Below are 20,864 nucleotides of genomic sequence, written 5' to 3'. Positions count from 1 at the left end.
AGTGAATGGCCGGCAAACGCACGGATTACGGTTATCGATTACAGAGCGGAGACTGTTTGCCGATGTCGGTCGATCGTCAGTTAACGCGCTAAAGTTTAAGTGCACCGGCCGGGTTTGTGCGATGTCGTAACCAACACTTCAAGTTTCACCCTTGTTTGTCCCGCTAAACATGTAGAGATCGAATGAATCGTACGAAGAGCAAACGGAGCATACTTGCCGGCGAACACGTCGAATACTTCATCGAGGGTATATGTGTGGAAAACTAGCTCGGGTAGAAATTTCAAACGAGGACTGGAAACACAATCTTTCCTCACTTGTATCTAAGCCCCGGATCTATAATGCAGTACAGTAAGTCGCAATTACAATCGATTGTGACAAAGTTTAATATCGTGACGCTATGTGTGCGTCAATAAAATATTGTTACATTTAAGTTAACGACGCAGACATGCTAGCGCCTTGAGTAGCTGAAGCTTTATAACGCTTTTAAAAATCAGTCGGACAAATGAAATCCCTTCGAATTAAATCATGCATTAATCTGCATCGTCTTGCTGACTCGAGAAGAAATTTTCAGCTGAGCGACGGTACCGTGTCGGAAGCGCCGCGACGTGTCGCCGTCGAAGGTGGCCCAGGAAGCGGCCGCACCACACTCTGTCTGCGACTACTTCACCAGTGGGCGACTCAAAGCGACGGTCCCGCTCTGGCGTTCATTGTTCCCCTGCGCGAGCTCCGCGGCAGCCCCGTGCTCACTTACCTGGCGCGAGAGCTCTTCCCGAGAACGGCCGCGCTGGGCGATGCGGTCTCGCAGGTGTGGCGCACCTTGCATCTCATGGAGGACCGCGTGCTCTTCGTCTTGGACGGCTACGACGAGTGCGTGGGCGGCAGGGCGTCGCTCGGCGACGCGGCCGATCTCCTGGAGGGTCGACTGTTCCCGGACGCTAGGATCCTGGTCACATGCTCACCCAACAACTCCGTCGCGCTCTCGCCGCTGGTGCAGCGTAGGGTCCATTTGGCCGGCCTCGAGTGGCAGCACGTGGAACGGCTCTGTGTGGCCTATTTCATTCACAACGACATCGCCGAGAAAGCCTGCGAGTTCCTCGAGGAGCTAAACGTGCAGCCGCAATCCGTCAGGCAGCTCGGTCAGCATCCGCTCGGTTGGATCATGCTCTGCTGCTTGTATCAGGTAGGACTGCATTCTCTTTTGTCAAATCCGCCGTTTTCTTTGCATGCTAAACAAGTGAGAGAATCAAAAAGTTCCAAGAGATTAATCTCAGTAATTACACTGAAATAAGAATTACCAAACATTTAGTTGAAACTATTTAACGAAATGTTTGCTAATTGTTACCAAATCCTTCCTTCAATATGCTTTCTCTGTATCATAGCAACTTATCAAATAATAACTCGCCTTTTTGTCGTTGTGGCACCTAAGTTATATCGATGCTCGTGATGAATAGAACGGAAAAATTGAAATCGCGGGAAAATTAAATGCGATAGTCCTTTGAGAGTTTAAGGTTGACCTGCGGACGATCTACCCCCGGAATAAGGGGAAAATTGCTGGGAAATGCGGGCAACATGTTGACGAATCTCTATCTCGCGCAAATTAATACCGCTCGATATGATATAGCCGATCCGGTTAAATACGCTCAACGCGGCATACATGTTACACGAAATAATTAATTCACCGAATGCGTCGCGCGCGGAAATTACTCAGTGTTCACGCGCTCGCGCAGAGTATTAGCTTGATAATCAATTTAACTAAATCGCGTGGCGACCGCGAATGAGTCACCTTCGTCGTCCGCGTGCGTGTATAACGAATTCCTACCGCACATATCCACATGTACTAACTAAACAACAGAATAACACGCAATGTAATCAGATTATTTGGATTTTCTAATCATACATATTATTGATTTATTATTTATTGATTGTGCTTAAAGAAGCGGCAACGTTGTGTCCAATCGTTGTGATAGCTTCACATTAATTTCCACAAACAAATCAGTGCAGTTAAATACCAGTAATCTAATTACACCGCGTTCGTTAAAGCTATTCTAATGTAATCTTTAAATTTTTGCGAAGGAAATTCCACTCAAAGAGTAATTCGAGTGAAAATTTTCTATAGTTGAAAAAAATTTTTTTTTTATTTTCCATGGAAAACTCGAAAAAATGCTTGGGAAAAATGCGTTTTTTCACAAGAAGAAATCGAAAAAAAAAACCACGGAAAAAAACAGATCTTTTCCGCCTTTAAAACTATAGAATTGTCCGCTCTGAATCGTCGAATGAATACTTTTATTCGACACTGAAGAACCAATCTGAACAACTACACTGAAAAAGAGCAAATTTCGCAGGAATAAATTCATTCTAATCGACTGATTTATTTATATGAATCTATTCTACGCTTGAGCGAAACATTTATCAGAAGCCATTCAACAATTACATCATGCTAAATTTGGATATCCCTTCGTTACACAGTCTGTGATCCCTTCCAATAATATGTATAATTAACCCCCCTGCCGACACATAGAATAAAATAAATAGCTTATAACCGTATTGCATTAAACTGCACATATTACATCAAATTAATTACCTTATTGTATAATTCTCATTGATAAAAGTTTTAAAAGAATAAACATTTTGATTATAAAACCATGCCAAAACCGAAAAATTCTCACGAAATGTGTGAAGCAAATGTTCAATCACGAATGAAAACAAAGTGGTCAAAGTGGACGCGCATCCATATTTACAGGTTATACAATGCGACGTTCTAGGGCTTCCCTCCTTCCGCAAACCCCTTTGCCCCTTAGTACGAATGAACGTTCACTCAGTGAGAAACTTCACTGTGCGAAATTTCGAGAGAGGAACGCGTAGCAATAGAGCGCGTCGCAAAAAATGTCACATCCTTCCTCCACCAGGATTCCGGTAGTCTGCCGACCGAGACAAGCGCCCTCGTGCAGGCTGCGGTGAAATGCATCGTGAAGAGGAGCCTAGAGCCGCCGATACCGTACAACGAAGAGATCCCGGGCCACTGCAGAAAACGTCTCGAGGACTTCGGCAAGGTGTCCCTGGCCGCGCTCAGGGAGGGTAGATGCTGTTACACCGAGGCGGAGCTGAGGGCGCGCGGCGGCGGCATCGAGGTCACCCGACTCGGTCTCCTCACGCGAGGTTTAACCTTCGGCCAGAGACGCAAGCCGGACCTCTACACACCCATCCACATGGCAGTGGCGGAGTTCTTGGCGGCGTATTATCTCACCTCAGTCGCGCAATACGCCAACATCCTCCGCCGCGAGCTGGAGGGCCTGCCGTCCGGCATCATCGGCCACCTGGCCGGCTTGCTGGGCCCCAAGACCCACCTGATACTGAACCAACTGTGCCCGCTGGAAGTGCCACCCAGAGCTGTGTTCTCGTTGCTGAAGGCGGCCGGCGCGTCCGACGGCAACATCTCCGCGGTCTGCCGGCTGGTCGGCGCCGGGCCCGGCTTTGGGCCCGCGCCAAGTGAGAGGCCGCCGGCACCCTTGGTACATACATCGCCGCTCGAGCTGGAGGGCTGGGCGAGGATCTTGGAAAGCTCCGCTTGCACATTGGAGGCCCTCGAGGTAGTGTTCCAAGTGGAGAGGGGATCCGATCCGCGTTACCTCGACGACTTCTTCGACGCGCTCGCTAGTAACGAGAGCGTCAAACTCGTCAGGATCACGTCCCTCTTGGGACAAGAGTTTCCGGCGGACGAGGCGCAGCGATTGGCCGGACACCTGAAGAGCGTGCTCGGCAAGAAGAAGCTCAACGACTTTGAGCTTGTCATCACTTGCCTGGAGGAAGCGGCCCATGACAGGTGAGTGAGAGAACGCGCTTCCTCCAACTCTAAATTTCTTCTCTTCCCTCGACGGAAACTTCCGGACAGCTCGCGAGATCGCTCCGAACGCTTAGACGGATTAAACTATCTGCCGGTTCTCGTCGTGTTACATAATCGAGGCGCGCCGACGTTACTTCTCGTCGCTGGCAAGTCGGCACATTGAAAGTTTCCGAACGGGATCCAGTATGATTTTCGAAAAAACGGAAAGTGGACTTGTATTTATTATATTGAAAATTTTCATTACGAAATCTATATTGGATCAAGTTGGAAATGTAATACTTTAAGCACGCGAATCCAGGTGAGAAACCTAAACAAGTCTCATTTGTTCTTTCATATTTTTCCAGAGATTTATCCCAATTTTTTGTTTTCAGCAGTCTTTAACTAAATATATAGAATACTTACACTTCTCACAGGTATGAATATATAACTAATGTAAATAGCACCCAAGCGTTTTACATATTGTTGATATAAAAATGGGATTCCCAATTTGATTCCATAAAAGTGTTTTATTCGCTAAAAAAAGTGCGAATTCCCGTTTTATTTCTAATCGATTTTACGCTGAAAAAAATGCTATCTTTCAAGTAATATTTACTTGATCCAAATAAAACAGTTACTCCAGTCATCTTAGCAGATGTTGGCAGATATATTTACTAGAAGTAGAAATATAATTGATTGTACACAATATATTTCCTTTGTACAAGTAAAGTTTTACGTATTAAATATACTGCGACAAATATTAAATTTATAATACTGAGATAGAATTTATTTTTAGAAAATATTTACTGGACAGAAAAATCTAATAAAATCTATTCAAATATACTTAAATTGTAAAAAGAAAATAATAAAAATATTACTTAAGTGGCAATTATGTTTATTTGATTCTAACTTTTTTTTTTTATATCAAATAGGAATAGGAGTTTATAAGAAAGAGATTCGCAATTTATATCATAGTGAGATAAGCTATTTTGAGGGCAAATTTGAGCAATTTGATCTCTATGCTAGGAAAATCTTGGGAAAAATTGTTATGTCTGCGTCACATCTCCTGCAACATTTTCACTTTTTAGCTCACAAATGATTCGTTTCCCTCTCATTCATTTCACTACTTTCATCGTTATTTGCCTCCGTCTACTCGTATAAATTTCCCGCGCCGTTGTCTCGTCGAATCTCTCGATTAACAATGGATCGTAAGGACGATTTTCCGCGGCGAAAAATACTCGAGCACCGTCGGTGGAGTCGACTCAATAGCCGGAAGGATAAAGAACCTGGCGAATGTGTCGGCGTTATTGTGCCTCGATACGGCGACGTCGATAGCCTCGACGTCGACGACGAAGAATTATTACGGGAAGCCAGCTTGTCCGCTCGGTCGTATATGAGGTTGACCAAGACAAGGGGGAGGGGAGTCAAGGAGGATATTTATTCTTCCGTGCGTCAAAGAAGAAAAAAAAAACGCGCGCACACGGAAATCTGTATTTGTAGTCAGTCGCGCGAAAACGTTGCGCTTATCCGAGACGAAAGTTATTATATCTTGCGGAGACACGAACGGGGATTTCAGATAAGTATACTCCGGGACTTACTATTACCAGCATTTGTTTAATAAATCGTTGCCGAATACTGCCGAACACGGCAGTTGTCCCGGACGGGGCGCGGTCGTGCACCGAAAATGATAATTGGATAGCTCAATACATTGTGTGACCGTTCATTCGACCCATTCATTTCATGATTCATCACTGAGAGAGGGAGAGAGAGAGAAAAAATTGACGGATCTACCCTTTTGCGCCACGCCAATAAAGTTTGTGATATACAAAAAATGTAAGCAGCAAAATTTAACGCTTAGACTGCCCAGCTGGTTTCGAGTGTATAGCCCACAAAGTCCGCAACGCGTGCAACCATGTATAGACGGTCGGAATACAAAACAATCGGTCCTCCTTTGCATATCAATGAAAAATCTAATAGTTCTCGAAAAATTAATGATCGACATCTAATCGATCACCGACTTGTTGAGTCCGGAAATGATAAATGGGACGAATTTTATTTTCAAATTTCTTGTTAATTCTCATATTACAAGAGTTATGGAAATTTTTGGCACTTTTTATTGTACGCGAAAACTGTACGATGCAACAGTACTTGCTTGGTCAGGCCGAACTCGGCAAAGTGTTAAATCTCTGTTCACGTCGCAAAATTATCGTCTCAGCGATAAGTTCGTGGATTTAAGACCAGTATTTTAAACCCTATGTGTAACGCGTTAAATATTCATTATTAATGTTTGAGCCACCGCGGGCGGTATAAATCATTGGAATTTTACCGCGTCGACCGAGCGTTTCCATCTGGTTCGCGCGATTCTCACAGAAACGTCAAAATTGAAAAATTTGTTTTGTCGTCGGAGCGAGAAGCGACGAAAAGGTCCGTCGCACGGATATTTGTCTTCGCCCCGGGGCGGCAGGACGTGGAAAAAGCGTGTTTACCTTACGAGCCGGGCGAATATACATTTGCATAGTCGCGTGGCCCGCACGTGAGAGCTTTCACCAAAGAAAACCGTCCCCGCGGGAAACCAGTGGCGGCTTGAGAACGAGTGGCGCTGAGATGCGACGAAGAGATTAATACGAGCCGTTATTATCGATTTCCGAAAAATCCAGGCATTTTTCAAGGTACAATCTGTCATAGATAAAATTGTTCTTCGTTATCAATAGATTAGATACTATTTTAATATATCGCACAGGAACAAATTAAATAGAGGAGAGGTAATATTCCGCATTTTGCAATAACTTTGTTAATAATCAAATTGAAAACTTAACGATTTGTCAAAGTCGATCCTAGATTCAAATGCTAAAATGTAAAAGCTTTATTTATTTTTAAAATGTTTGAAAGTGAGAATGCGTTACAACAAGTACCGTCTATTGTGTATTGGCATATTAGCGCAACGGCGGATTGCTAAACAAATGATTCCACAAGTAATCGCTAGAATATGTTATAGATATCGAGGAGGGGGGGCATCTGCTCCTCTTTCTTCTGAATTCTTTTTTCTGAATATTAATTTTCCGCTGCTTGCTTTTATATTTAACTCAAATATCTCTGTAAGCAAAAAGGATTTTCTTTTTTGCGAAAAAAGGAATTATATCTTGTATATTAATAATAATAATAATGATTCTGGAAAGATTGTTTCACGCATCGAAACATTTGCGAACGCGCTTCTGTTGAATTCCGCACGCGCTGGAAATGACGGATTTTTGCGCTATAATTAGACTGCTGGAACGGCGTTATACCGGAATTTCACGTATTAACTTTCCCAATTTGCTGCATTGCCCGCAATTTTATTAGCGAGTGTACGCAATCCTCCCCAAGCGCTCTCGCTTTCGGAGACCCTCTCGAGGCGCTTCTTTGCGTTCCCCTTCTCTTTCTTCCGCGGAGGACTTTAATTTCTCGCTTACAATCCCGGCTTAACTCGAATTCCGCTCCACCTGCTCGCTCCGTCTCATACGCGCCTCCGGTCGTTTCGGGCTTTTATATTTGTCGATTTCCCCGCTTTACTCTCCCTTTCTGTGCCTCCCCGAGGAGACGGAGAAAGTATTTCCGAGCGTTCGTGAACTTCTCGATTTACCGATGAACTTTCCATCGCGCCGACCTCGAATCCGAAACGCCGTTTCGCTCGCTCTTTGGAATATATTACTCGGTCCACATTCAAACGGAATCATTTGCAGAGAAAAATTATCGTTACATTTTTTTTCTTCTTCTCTTTATATCTGAACTATTTAATTTATCCTGTTTATTTCGATTTGATTCGCTTTATTTTACAGTATTGCTCGGAGATATTTATTTATGGACATAACTTCCCTAAATTTCAGTTGTGTTATGTAAGTTTCACCTGTGGCAGCTAGTTTTTAGCTGTGGGAGTTAATTCTTTTTTTCCGTAAAAAATACGAAATCGTCGTACGTCTGACAACACGCGAGATTCCGCAAATTTCCGCTAAGTTTTCGCGTCAAAATATCGCGTGAAAATCTGACGAATCTTTTTCTCCGAGCGATTACGGCTAGACAACTCGAACGAAATTTTCAAACGGACCGCGATATTTCACCGTGCGCGTTTTGAAGCGTCTGATTACCATGCAAAGTGGCCAAGTTGCGTCGCTGGAGTTTTCCAATTCGGAATTCTTCTCATCGCACGAGGAAACGTTTCCGCGGATTATCGCGCGCGCCTTCCGAGTATGAATTCTCTCCGTTCGAGGATGGCCAGGCAGCAACGCAAGTGTCCGATTAATATTACAATGCTGTTACGCGAATCCCACCGTTCCTACAATTGCCGCTTAGTTGCAACTTCGCGAACGCCTCTTAGCGAAATACAAGCTTCGGCTCGCAACGGGCAATTATGCGCGGAATAAAAAACTGCGATCAGTGACGTGCAAACTAACCAACGGAAATCGGTAGAAGAAAGATCTGGTGAAAGAAAATGAGTGGGAAATAAGGTATATGGATAAATGCTTTTATTATTTCTACAAAATGTGCGTAATTATCTGTATCTTTCAGCCTCTTAAATCGAGCAATATTTTTCAATCAATTTAAGTATATTTTCATTGTGCTTGTGGTAAATATTCATTTCAATACAGTAGTTCCTTAAATTAATTACCGAGTGTAAAATAGCTCTTCAAAATTTATAAGAGTACATTGGGAAGAAAATACTTGAAAATTTATTTGTACGTATGGTTTATTTCACAGAAATGAGATTTATTTCGATGAAATAAACCTTAAGTTTCACAAATAAATGTTTAATTCCTTCTTTCTCAGTGTATTTACTAGAATTATGTAATACTTCTTTTCCATCGGACACACCTAGTGATTTTACTTAGATTCTTCTGTCCAGAAATATTATGTGAATATTTTCTGAAAATAAATATATGCTTATACGATGGTAACATCATATTGTATACAATCCATCATATTTCTATTTCGAGTAAATATTTGCCAAGGAATATTGGCAAAACCATTTTACTTGTATCAAATAAATAATTGAACGATTTTTTTCAGTGTAGGTTATTTCCTCTAAGACGTTGTTACTGTATTATACATTTATTATAATAATTTTTTTAGACGAAAGTTTAGCAAGAAAATAAAAGGAAGCAATACTAAACAGGAAAAAGAAAAACAGGTCGGGCAAATTATTATGCTGAGGATACAAAAAGAAAAAACAAAGGCAAAAGAGAGAGAAATATACTGAATCCGATATTGAGGAAGGGACCGGCTGAAATTCCAGGAACGATGGTTCCTAAACACTCACGCCACTGGCTCGGCCAATTTTCGAGTATCCCCAGCGCGATGCAACGCGAACATCAACCTTCCCGCCGTCGGTATCCTACGGGCGAGAAAATCCGGGCTCTCGCTTACTGCTCCTGGAGGAGCGCGGGACTTTGCATAATGCGTATCAGCGCGCCGAGATCCGGTGAGATAACGGCGGCGAATAGACAGTGTGAAATGTGCATTACGCATGCATAAATATACGCCGACGAGTATCTCGCCCGAAATTCCGCGCCGCTAAACTCGCCGACCGAATTCACATCGGTTACATGCCGAAAGTGCATCCGCGTAAAGCCAGCCCCGAAAGTGCACTCCCCTCTTTTGGCGTCCTACGTCGCGCGACGTTACAGACGACGGCAGTTTTTCCGACTTGTCACGCCGATGGGAATTCTCGCTCGTATCTTCCGCGTAATTCAGCCGCGCGTTTCAGCCGGAATAAACGTGCGAATATAAATCGATACGACGCGTATAATCCGTAGAAAATTCATTCCGCTTTGCGATCAATTCCCGCACGAATATCGATGAGCGGCGAAATTGTCCGCAGCGGATGTCGCGCTCTTGATGATTCCTTACCGAAGAAAGGAACAGAAATGTTCCTTCATCGATTTTGTGATGTTGATATATTCTAAAGATGACACTTTTTTTACACAGATTTCTTTGGATCTAATGAAATTTCTTTAATTGAAGCAAATTTCATTTTTCGAACGGAGCACACAATGTTTGATTTAACCAATAGGATTGTTTGCTTTCTCAAACAATAAATATCTTTACGTCAAATAACATATTGTATTTTTATTCAAATATTACAACGGTTATTCCTTAATATTTAACTTTTATTTTTAATTGCTTCTAAACCAGGATTTAGGATTTTAATATGTGATATTGAGAACTAATACAATTATACTTTATCTTACCTTACTATATTCAGAAGCGGGAGACTTTCCTTGCAACTACTGTAACTTCGGTTTAATTTAATCAATTTAGCGCTCGAAGTGTTAATCGACTGTACTGAGCGTGCCCAAGACGTTTAACGGCGTCATTAACTACTGATTTCAGACTGGAATGCGTGGTGAACGCCCTTTGTCGCGGCCTCGCTCACGCCTCCGGCAGCCTGTCGCGTCTGGTGCTCGACATGAATCTGTCCGGCGAGCAAGTATCCCGAGTCTGCGAGGCACTTCGCGGCTGCATTCAAGTGCAGGCGCTGCACTTGCCCCATTTAGGCTGCGGGTGCGAGGGCCTCGCCTCGGTCGCTGAGTTGCTGAAGGAGCGGCCGCTGTTGGCTCTCAATCTGGCTGGCAGTTGGGGCGCCAAAAACGAGGATCCGTCCAGCTCTGGCATCAGTATGGGTAAAACCTTGCCGATATTCCCCCCGCCTCCCTCCGCATAATTTTTGACAATAACACGTTCTCGTCTACGTGATCAATGTTTACAAGCTGATTTGAATATCAAAAATAAAAAAAGAATGGTTTAAATAAATGCTGCAAGTAGAGAGATAAAGGAAGGCGACCATTAATATATAGAGAAGTACACACACTGTATTTTAATGAGAAATTCCCTTTTTTCGGTTCATTTATATCGAAAGTACGTACAAGTATCCCACTGGTGAATTGCCTTGACAAAGTTTCGAGCTTCGCCGACGAGCGGCGTCAATGAATTTTCCATGAAATCGCATTCCGTACATTATTGCCGTGATCACTTCCAACGCACTCTTCGCGAATGAATCAGCTCTTTTGTACATTTTCATAGAATAATACCGTCGCAAGCTCTTTGATCGTCGCAACAAGCTATTATTTTTGCATTCACCACTCAAGTATACCTTCACTGTAAAAGTATTTACAATTCTGTGCAATCAATAAGACTCTGCAGAAAAAAATCAGTCGGTAAAGTTTTCTCCTCTTTTCTTTTGTCGTCAATATTTTTCCGAGATATATTCACTTTATAATGAAAATTCCCGATCTTTCACGAATTCCCTCTCGTTATCTGCTGAACGTGAGCACATTTTTCTCCTTGATGTTTCCTCTCGTCCGGGCACGGCTTAGCATTGAAATTATCTAAACACGGCGATAATGGAAAATTAGTGCAGCCTCGGTGGGTCGGTGGCGTAATAATTTCGGTTCCGGTTCTGTCCCCGTAATGGGTTAAATTATTCCGACGTGCGCGACAATTCACGCGGGACGTCTCCGAGAAAACGTCGCGACGTACTATAAACCGATAGGCAACAACATTGTATACATCGTCCGACTCCCCGTTGCGTGCAGCTCGCGATGCTTCAGTGCGACGCTCTAAAATTAGAAACTCGCGAAACGGTCCGAAAGAGAATGAACGGCAATGAACTTCGACCCTTCCGCAATTTGGAGCCGAGCTATTTGCTCGATTTATACGATAGACCATAAGAGAGAGAGAGAGGCAGTTACCGCGCAAAACGCTGAAACGGCCATCAACGGTTAATGTATACGGTTTTTTAATGGGGAAAACTCATAAATTAAAAGGAAAGCTCGTCGATATACGATACCAGCGGCTGCTTTAATGTTCGATCTCCGATGAGATCGAGACGGTTTTTAAGGTTATCGCTCGAGGGATTGTGAAATATTACAAAACATGCTAATGAAGAAAGTGTACTCTCGAAGATATTTCAACGTGAGCCTCGTATCTGCGAATTAATATTTCATTTCTATATATATACACAGTAAAATATTGTGCATACTTGTGTTAATTTTTCGACCGCACACTTCTGAAAAGTCGTTTGCAAAACAGGGTCATATTTTGCGCGCGATTTTCTAAATTTCATATTTGAAAAACTGTGAAAGAAGCTGACAAAATTCTAGAGTAAAATGTAACCCTTCTACTTTAATGTTTGATCATGTATTCGTAGAAAATCAAGTTTCGAGTTACTGAAAGAAATTCGAATGTAGACAGTGGTCTCGCGAATGCGGTAGTATTGTACTTAAAAAATCGTAATTTTTTCACTTTTTACTATTTTGACTGTGGGGCGATGAAAGATAGTTCTAACAAGAAAAAAAATGAGTCCATATTTGCATTACATTAAATTAACATTGAAATGAAAGTGAGCCGTTTAGTGCAAGTGAAATGTGTCGAATTCAACGCAAAATTTTTTGCTACCTAGGGAAACCGTATTCCTATAGAGGCCAATTAAGGCTTTTAATTAGACAATGTAAGAATTCGCCGTCACAACACGCGTCGAAAAAATCCCGTGCTCTCCGATAACGTCTCTTCACCTACCTCGGAGGAACTACACCCAGGGTGGTTATTTCCTTTGCGTTCGTAAAATACACGCGCCGCGTTTGTACATGCACGTACACACTAAGCCGCGCTGATAAAAGCCACCCCTCGTTCATTCGCAGCTACTGGAAGGAGCTGGTAATTACCGACACCGGCGGCACATACATAAACCTTCGCTTCACCGTCCAATTCCGCTTACAAGAGCGAGCGAACGTCGTTTCTCCGCTCGCTCTTGTAAGCGGAATAAACGCTAAGAGCCGGCGTCTTCTTCCGCCCGCGTAAATTGCCAATCGATCAGACGCGCATCAATTTGAAGCTGGGAAAAAGATCGCGATATCCGAAGATCAGTTTCCCGCGATTCGATGAGCAATAGGTTAAACGTTTCTTTCTTTGTTTTTTCACGTTTTCAATACGAAGAGCTGAAAAGGTCTCAAATTACCAACAATTATCGAGTAAAATTAACGGGATAATTTGCAGATAAATAACTTTGTTAAGATAATACAGAAAAACGAATTGCTTATTATTGTTTGTCTGGCCGATATTTATTCACGAAAGCAATCGTTCGTTTGAACTTTTTCTTTCTCGCCAAATTCGCAAAGGGGCATTTTGACTGACTTGTTTACCTCAGTCGCGATATTTGTCGTTTTATTTGCACAGTAAGAGAGCAGCAGTATGTGTCTCGGATTCATGGTCGCGTAGCGACGTTAATCCGAAAGTTTTTCTAATGGCACCACATTCCGGTCACATAATGGCTCGAGACGAGACCGAGCGCTATTACAACTTTCGGACTGCGCGAGGTCTATGCAATTAACGATTATTATGTTAGTCCGGAAACGAGTTTGTTTATCAACTCTGCTGAAATGTATGCTCTGCGGTTCACATCATATGCGTATTCATTGAGAGTTCTATCCACTCGCATTTACCCGCTTTGCAGCGATACTTGTCTCACACGAGCTTAATGACTTTCCTCGACGAAGATCTCGGATATCCCCAGAAATTCCGAGAAATCAGAAAAATGATATTTATCCGTTTATTTATAACATGTATGGGAAAAATTCCTTTTTACATAGAAAAACAAAAATTTCTTGTTCTTATTTTAATTGTCATTATTCTCTGAAAATTATTTTTACCAAATTGCGAGTATAGGGTTGTGAAGAGCCAAGCAATCTTTTAGTGCCATAAACAAGAAAGGAAATGGAATAAAAATCGTCATGTGTTTGTGCTAAAAAACAAATCCAAACGTTTCGGTTATATTTGATTCTCTTTAGTGGAATCGCGATGTATAATCGTAATACCGAATTCCGCCGGTAATGCAATGCAAATTGAATGGCAAAAATGCTCAAAAAAGCAGGCCTCAACCAGATATCAACACAACCTCCCTGAAACAGTGTCACAATTTAATAGATTATTACATTAATTTATTTTTTATCCCTCGCATCAAGCATAACGTCGGAGAAATAATATTTCGAGGATTTCAACGAGACAATCTTCGCCACTAGCTGGTTTAAAAATTGTTTTCCGCAGCTTTTTAGCAATCCGACCGGAAGATAATTAATGCGGGAGTATACTCCCGAATTTCTCGCAACATTCCCGAGATGCTTGCTGCTCGATCGGCCTCGATCGCGATCTTCAAAAGAGGATAACCGTTATGCCCACTGAATCGCGTCTAATCAGGCATCCCTTTCTAATCGGTCTGCCTGCGTTCCGCTCCCGTCTTGGTTACGAAATCGCTTTGCATCGACGCTGCAACATCCGCTCGCTCGTCCGACTGACCGACCGATCGACCGTCCGTCCGATGAGCTCGGTTTCTCGCCATCCAATCACGCTAAAACGCCTTGGCGATAACATCGTATCGAAGTCGTTCCAGCAAATACGCGGTGCTGCAAATTTACTTGATTGCTTTAAACAATCCGGTCGATAACACCGCGCAAAAATCGGAAGCGCTGCTCATGTTATTTTTGGAGCGGAAAATCGTATCGGGGTTGCGTGCAAAAGAGGAGAGAATTCGGTCTAAAGAGATTACGTGAGTAACAGTAGTATTTCGACAAAAGTGGATTCGAGAGCTTTTATTTCACAAGAGATTACCACAAGAGGAATCTCGAAAAATTTTCGGAAAAATGGTCGATGTGTTGGAGGAATAAATTGGAAGGGTGCAAAAAGAATCGATTTGTATAATTAACACACGGATGATAAAATCACCAATCGGCAAAATCGAATATCAGAGAACAATATCTCTTTGGATTTAATCAAATTTCTTCAATTGAAACAAGTTTGCCTTTTATATGATGCAACAAATAAATGAATATTTGATTTAACAAACAGTATTGGTTTCTTAAACAATAAATATTTTACGTCAAATTTATCTTTATATTTTCATCTAAATATTACAATGGTTTAGAAGAAGTAACACTGTTAGATAAGAATATTAATAAACTTTTTTGTTTCAGTGGAACAATTAAATTTAATGAAATGAAATACATTTTTTTATTGAAAGCCAAATATTATTTCTTCCAAATATATAATACTTTTTTTTTTATTAAACATGGTTTACTCAAGTGAAGTAACATTTTCATTCAAATACAAAATGATATTTGATATTAAATTATACATATTAATCAAACCCAAGTCAAACAAAAATCACGCTTACCAAATTCGAAGAATTCAAAGAAACTTCTTTCTTTTCTATATAGAAAGATATTAGAGATACTCATAAATAATCAAATATTTACAAGACTTTTTATTCTTATCCTATTTGGGCTGTGCAGTATATAAATAGTATTTTCTTAAGTGCTACATTTATGAACCTTAAAATTATTACATCATCGATTATAAAAAATGATAACTTTATAGAATTTTAAGTATTAATAAACTTGATTACTTATGGCTACTGCTAATATATAAAGGTGAGAGAACGATCAATTCATGAAAAACTTTTACATTTTATTATTACAAGAATTCTACTCAACCCGTCGTTATTTCTACAATTTTCCTCTCGAGTTATATGCAGAGAGAGAATAATGTAGCTTCTTTTCACACGAAATTCTTTCAATTATACTGTGTTTTTTAAAGGGCAGGAATGGACTGTCAGTTTGCTGAGGGTCATAAACAGTAAATATTTTAATAGTAGATTTCAGTTTTTCTGAAATATAAAAAACACACATGTCAAGGAAGAATATCAATATTTATGGATAAAGAAAATATTTTCCGGGGTTTCTACTATAAAAGAAAATTCTCTTCTCGTATATAGAAAGATATTATAAACGTAAAGATAGCAACGTAAGGGAGAATGACAAGTTCGCGAGAAACTTCCACATTTCGGTGTCACAGGAGTTCAGCTCGACGATTTCTGCAATTTTCCTCTCGATTTAGCGCTTCTCGGTTTTCGCGCAATGCGTAATAACGTCGAGTTTTCTAGCTTAACGTAAGAAAAATACCGAATCTCCGAACGCCGTGACGTAAAGCAGCAGCGGTCGAAATGATCTCATTTATATTGTTCAAGCATTCGCGCCGTGTCGAGGAATATGAAATGTAAATTGAACGGCGAAACACCGGTTTATCTCGGTCTGCGGGATTGCTTCTTCCGGAGAGGAAAGGGGAGGATGCATACTTCATGTTAACGACCAGCCGACTGGATCGGACTCTATTATAATTAGTTCGGCGCGGAAAAACACAAGCCGCACGCCGATCGGAGAACGGTAAAAAGTCTTTTGACAAAATTTTCGGTCGATTATAAGCTTAATGAGGCTTGTTGCAAGAAATTTCCTTCTCTCTCTCTTTCTTATTTTCTATTTCTTTATCTCTCGTCGCGTAAAAGAGGCAATAGTAAATATCGCATTATGCGAATCTCTCGCGGGCGGATAGGAATAATAATTAATCTCGTATCGGGCGAACTTCCTCGTGTTTGCAAACCGAAAATATTGAGCGAAAACGAATTTTAATAAGCTTTGTGCAACTTGGTAAGAATCTCTACCTGCCTACCGCCTCTTCCCCTCTCTCTTTGTATGCGCAAAAGAGATAATTAAAATGGTATTAAGCATTCATGAGCGGCAGGAACAATAATTGATTCCGCATTGGATAAACTGTCTCTCTCACACACGTCCTGCAATATCCGCTTCTTCCGCACCGCAATCTATTCCAAAATTAATTTACTTGCGCGTAATTCCCTCGCGAAATTATTTACGTATTAACGAAAATTTGATTAGCGTAGGAAACAGCGCGCGTCGTTCATACCGAAAATCCCACATTCGTATGAAAAATTTAATCGAGCACGGCTGACAAATGAAACGCATTATTATATTAACGATGATTTCGTCGATATATTAGAGATTGATTAAATAAAAATCCGCTTATTATTTTTGCCGTTATCCGCTTTACACTATTTGAACGAGAGAGAAAGAGAGAAAAAAGAATCTGAAGTCTCTCTCTTATTTTCCGTGTCGGTCACCCCGATATCGAATGAATTGATATGAAAAGGATCCACAACACTGCGGCGGATATAATGTGGGTCAAGCTGGTGTTCAAAAGCACGGACATCCTTCTTATACTGAATCATTTTCGTTAGCGGAGGTGTCGAGTAATAAGCGGATTTTTATTTAATCAATCTCTAATATATCGACGAAATCATCGTTAATATAATAATGCGTTTCATTTGTCAGCCGTGCTTGATTAAATTTTTCATACGAATGTGGGATTTTCGGTATGAACGACGCGCGCTGTTTCCTACGCATGAAACATCTCCCGATGTTCACTTCTCACCACGCTTTCTAACGCAACGTTATCGTCGTTAATACACGCGTGATAAAAATGTACCACAATCGACCAACTATAGAGCAGTCATATATATTTAAACGTGAAAATATACCAACGTATGAGAATAAAAAGTTCACGAAAGACTTTCGATATCACGGAAACTTCATATAATCTCTCGTGATTTCTGTAATTTTCCTCGCAACTATTAGCGTTTTCGCACAATGGTCAACACGACGAACACGGTTCGCACAAAACAGTTATATGTATACATATATATTATAATCGACGAATTGAATTTTTCTTGAGCGATCAACAGGGCGGAGGAGTGAGCTCGTATGAAACAACGGCTTAGCGTAAACTCGCGGAGCGCTTTGTTCGACGGGCGCGCTTTAATATGACATATTTCGCGCCATAATGCGTCGATCCAATCAACATCGTCATAATCACTTCACGCGTCGCGAACCATCGTGATTATTAATGAAATCGCGAAGCCGCTATCTCGCCGATTAATCGTCATCCGAATGATCGCGCGAGGTAACGCGATTTTACGTTCCACTTACGACGTAACTTGCCATTATACGCGAAATCCTAGTGACCCGTCGTATCGCTGTCCATCAATTCCATTCTCGACGAGGAAACGACGCGTTTCCGTCGTGCGTATCTAAGAATGTACTCTGACCGTCAAGATAGTTGGTCCGTAAAACCATTTTTTTTGAGGAATCTTTTTGAATTTTAACTCGATATTAATGCAAATACTGTCTGTGTAGTTGGAAAAAATTAAATGTCTGTGAACTGAGATATTTGTACATATTTTTTAAAATACGTATTTTTAACGTCCTATTTCTGTTTTTAATTTCTTCTGAATTTTATTTTTAGGATTGTCAAGAAAAAACTATACAGAGACAAATATTTCATTGAATTTAATAACATTTCTTCAATTGAAATAAATTTGTCCTTTGTAACAAGGCAAACAAACAAATGTTTGATTCAACAAGCAGGATTGCTTAGTTTTTCAAATAGTAAATATTTTTACGTCAAATAACATATTTATATTTTCGGAAATTTATTGAAAAATAATTTTGTTTGGTAAATTTATGAAAGTGGCCCTCTTGATGACGGTATTGAAAATCCGACACCTCACGGACCAACTGTTTTAACGTGAGAGTAATACATGCAAAGTTCGCGGACAAAAGTTAACACTTATTAACAGCTTAACTTGGGAGAGAGAGAAAATTACGCACTGACGAGATACCATTCGTCGCGAGCGAAATCCTCATTGTCGGCGCGCAGACACGACATTCTCGTCACCGGGTAGACGGCGTGTAATTAATCCGAAGTGTTAGGCTAAGCACACGCCTTGTACCTGTACGTTACGAGCGTAACCGGAGACGAACGTCTGGCTTTGAATAAGGAAACGATACGGCACTGAAACCCAACCGACTATTCCGTCATCCGTCGGATCGAATTTAAGACGAACGAACTATGTGGCCCACCATGGTAAATAAAATTATCGTAATTTGCTTCTGTTATGACACATTACATAATATATACGGGAGAGATCCACAGGTGACAGCGTGTGACCAATAAACAATAACGAATAACAAGAGGAGAAACTGGCTTTATCCTGTGTATATTCCTACATTGAAGAAAGGCTTTGCTAATAAGTACTAAAATTTGGTGAATATTTACCCACCAAATATTTGATTACTGTAACCAAAAAATGTAATTTCATATATTAAATATACGGAACTACAGTACTATATATACAGTATAAATTATTTGGTTGCAGTAATCAAATATTTGATTCATGAATATTCACCAAATTTTAATATCTGTTATCAAATCCTTTTTCAGTGTATTTTCGCACAAAAAATCTAAAAGGAACAAAACTTGTTGAGCACCAAAGGATCTATAAATGTAAAGTTCCTCGACGTAACGAGTGCCAGTTATTTTTAAAAAGTAACTCCTTCAACCTTGGTGAAAATTTGAAAATCGATTTCCGGAAGTAGAAGAGAGATCGATCATACGAACATTAGATAACTCAGAGTACTGAGATGACTCTCGAACAACGGAATTAAAGAGCTGCCTTCTCTCTCCCTCTTTTGAATTAATATTCACCGCGGTGCTGGCGGGCCGCTTTCCTCGAATTTCCGCGCGACATCTAATTTTCCTCGGCACGTATATACGCGACCTCGCACGAGATCACGTCCAAAAAGGAGTTTGCTAACTACACTCGAATCCGAATTAGAGCTCACCTGGACGGTCTCCGACGAGCGCTCGGAGCAATGTTAACATTACCGAACAGAGAGACAGAGCGGAAGGAACAAAAACTGTCAAAAATTTTGAGAATCCAAACGTTTGTATTCGCTGAGAGGAGTTTGCTGAAATAATCGTTCATCCAAACGCATTTCGTATGCAACCGTGAAGAAAGAAGACCATCGTTATGTGCGTAAGTAAGAAGGAAAGAATTAAAGGAGAAAAAGTTATCTTTTGAGTTTCACGATTTTACTAATTAGAGTCTCCCTTTCCGACGTCTTTTCATCAACCGATGAGATTACGCTTGTTAGTTCGCGTATCGTGAATGTAGCATCAAAGGATATCATTAGGTGTAATATCACGAATAATTAGAAATACGTGTAAGAAGGAAATTTTACATCGTATAAAATTAAAGGGAAATATATTCACGCGGAGAGAATTTTGTAGTAAAAATTACATAAAATTATTATCAAATTATCATAGTAGAATTCTATGACATATCCTATTCTACCATAATTTCTTATTCTTCCGATTCAAATGTGCTATTTATATTTTAAAAACTAAAATCTACTATTAAATCTAGTATTAAATTTAATTTACTATATGTTCCTTAGACTCTGACTTTATTTTGTCCAACAATCTATTCCTGCACTATTAGGAAACACAGTATAAATAAATGAATGTTTATAAGCTACAGTTATAACATTCTTTTCCTATGGGTCATATATCTCGCGAATGTTGTATCAAAGGATATCGTTGGATGCAGTACCACGGAGAATTTGAAATGTTTTTCACATAAAGATAAGATCAATATCGTATAAAAAGAACTATATAATTAACGATGCACCGTTTTTTCCTGAGGAACAGTGTAGTTAATAGCCACAATAAGACCTAACGCGGAATTATACGGAGAAGGGGGAGGAGAGGAAAAGGGTAGGTATGCGGCGAACGCGCCGCATTCAGCCGCACAATTCCAGACGGACGCGATACCTCTCGAAATAGCGATAAACATTCCGTAATTTAATTAGTAATTACGTAGCGCTCGTTGCAGCGTGGTGGCACGATTATCGTACGTGGTGTACTCCGCTTGGATAAACCGCGCTACGTGGCTACCGTTGATTGATCGCGTTATAGCGGGCCAGATTACAGAACACGTTATACCGCGACTACGCGAGTTTGACATCGATAAAATCCTACGTAACGCGAATCCGCCGAGCCGAGGCTACATCGTTACCCTGGTAACGAGAGGAATCTCGCGAAAAACGAAAAAAGGAAGGGAAGATTTCTGGACTTGCCGAGGTATATAAAATTTCGAGTTGCGTTATGTTTACCATGTCTATATCTCTTATCTGAAAATCGGATCGTCGCGTGCATGCTTGTTTTTCAGAGTATTGATACGTATTTCAGCTTCTTATTCCAGTAACGTCTTCCTATTACGTATTGTCATTTTTTTAAAACGACGTTTTATTCTTTTCTCTTCTTTTCTAAGTTACTT

At 40.7% G+C, this 20,864-nt stretch overlaps 1 protein-coding gene across 1 annotated transcript in view; it reads left to right on the top strand.

The window, feature by feature from the left end:
* LOC106750041 overlaps nt 1-20,864 on the top strand; it is a 133,125-nt gene that overhangs the window by 73,491 nt on the left and 38,770 nt on the right. Inside the window, 3 exon segments of the mRNA XM_014630088.1 lie at nt 572-1,180; nt 2,907-3,820; nt 10,181-10,470. Of these exon segments, the coding sequence (XP_014485574.1) occupies nt 572-1,180; nt 2,907-3,820; nt 10,181-10,470 (1,813 nt within the window).

The sequence above is a fragment of the Dinoponera quadriceps genome, unplaced genomic scaffold, assembly GCF_001313825.1.
Source record: "Dinoponera quadriceps isolate SergipeBrazil2010 unplaced genomic scaffold, ASM131382v1 scaffold4444, whole genome shotgun sequence".
NCBI lineage: Eukaryota > Metazoa > Arthropoda > Insecta > Hymenoptera > Formicidae > Dinoponera > Dinoponera quadriceps.
Note: the sequence above shows the minus strand (reverse complement) of the source record. Positions and strands in the feature narration are given on the sequence as shown.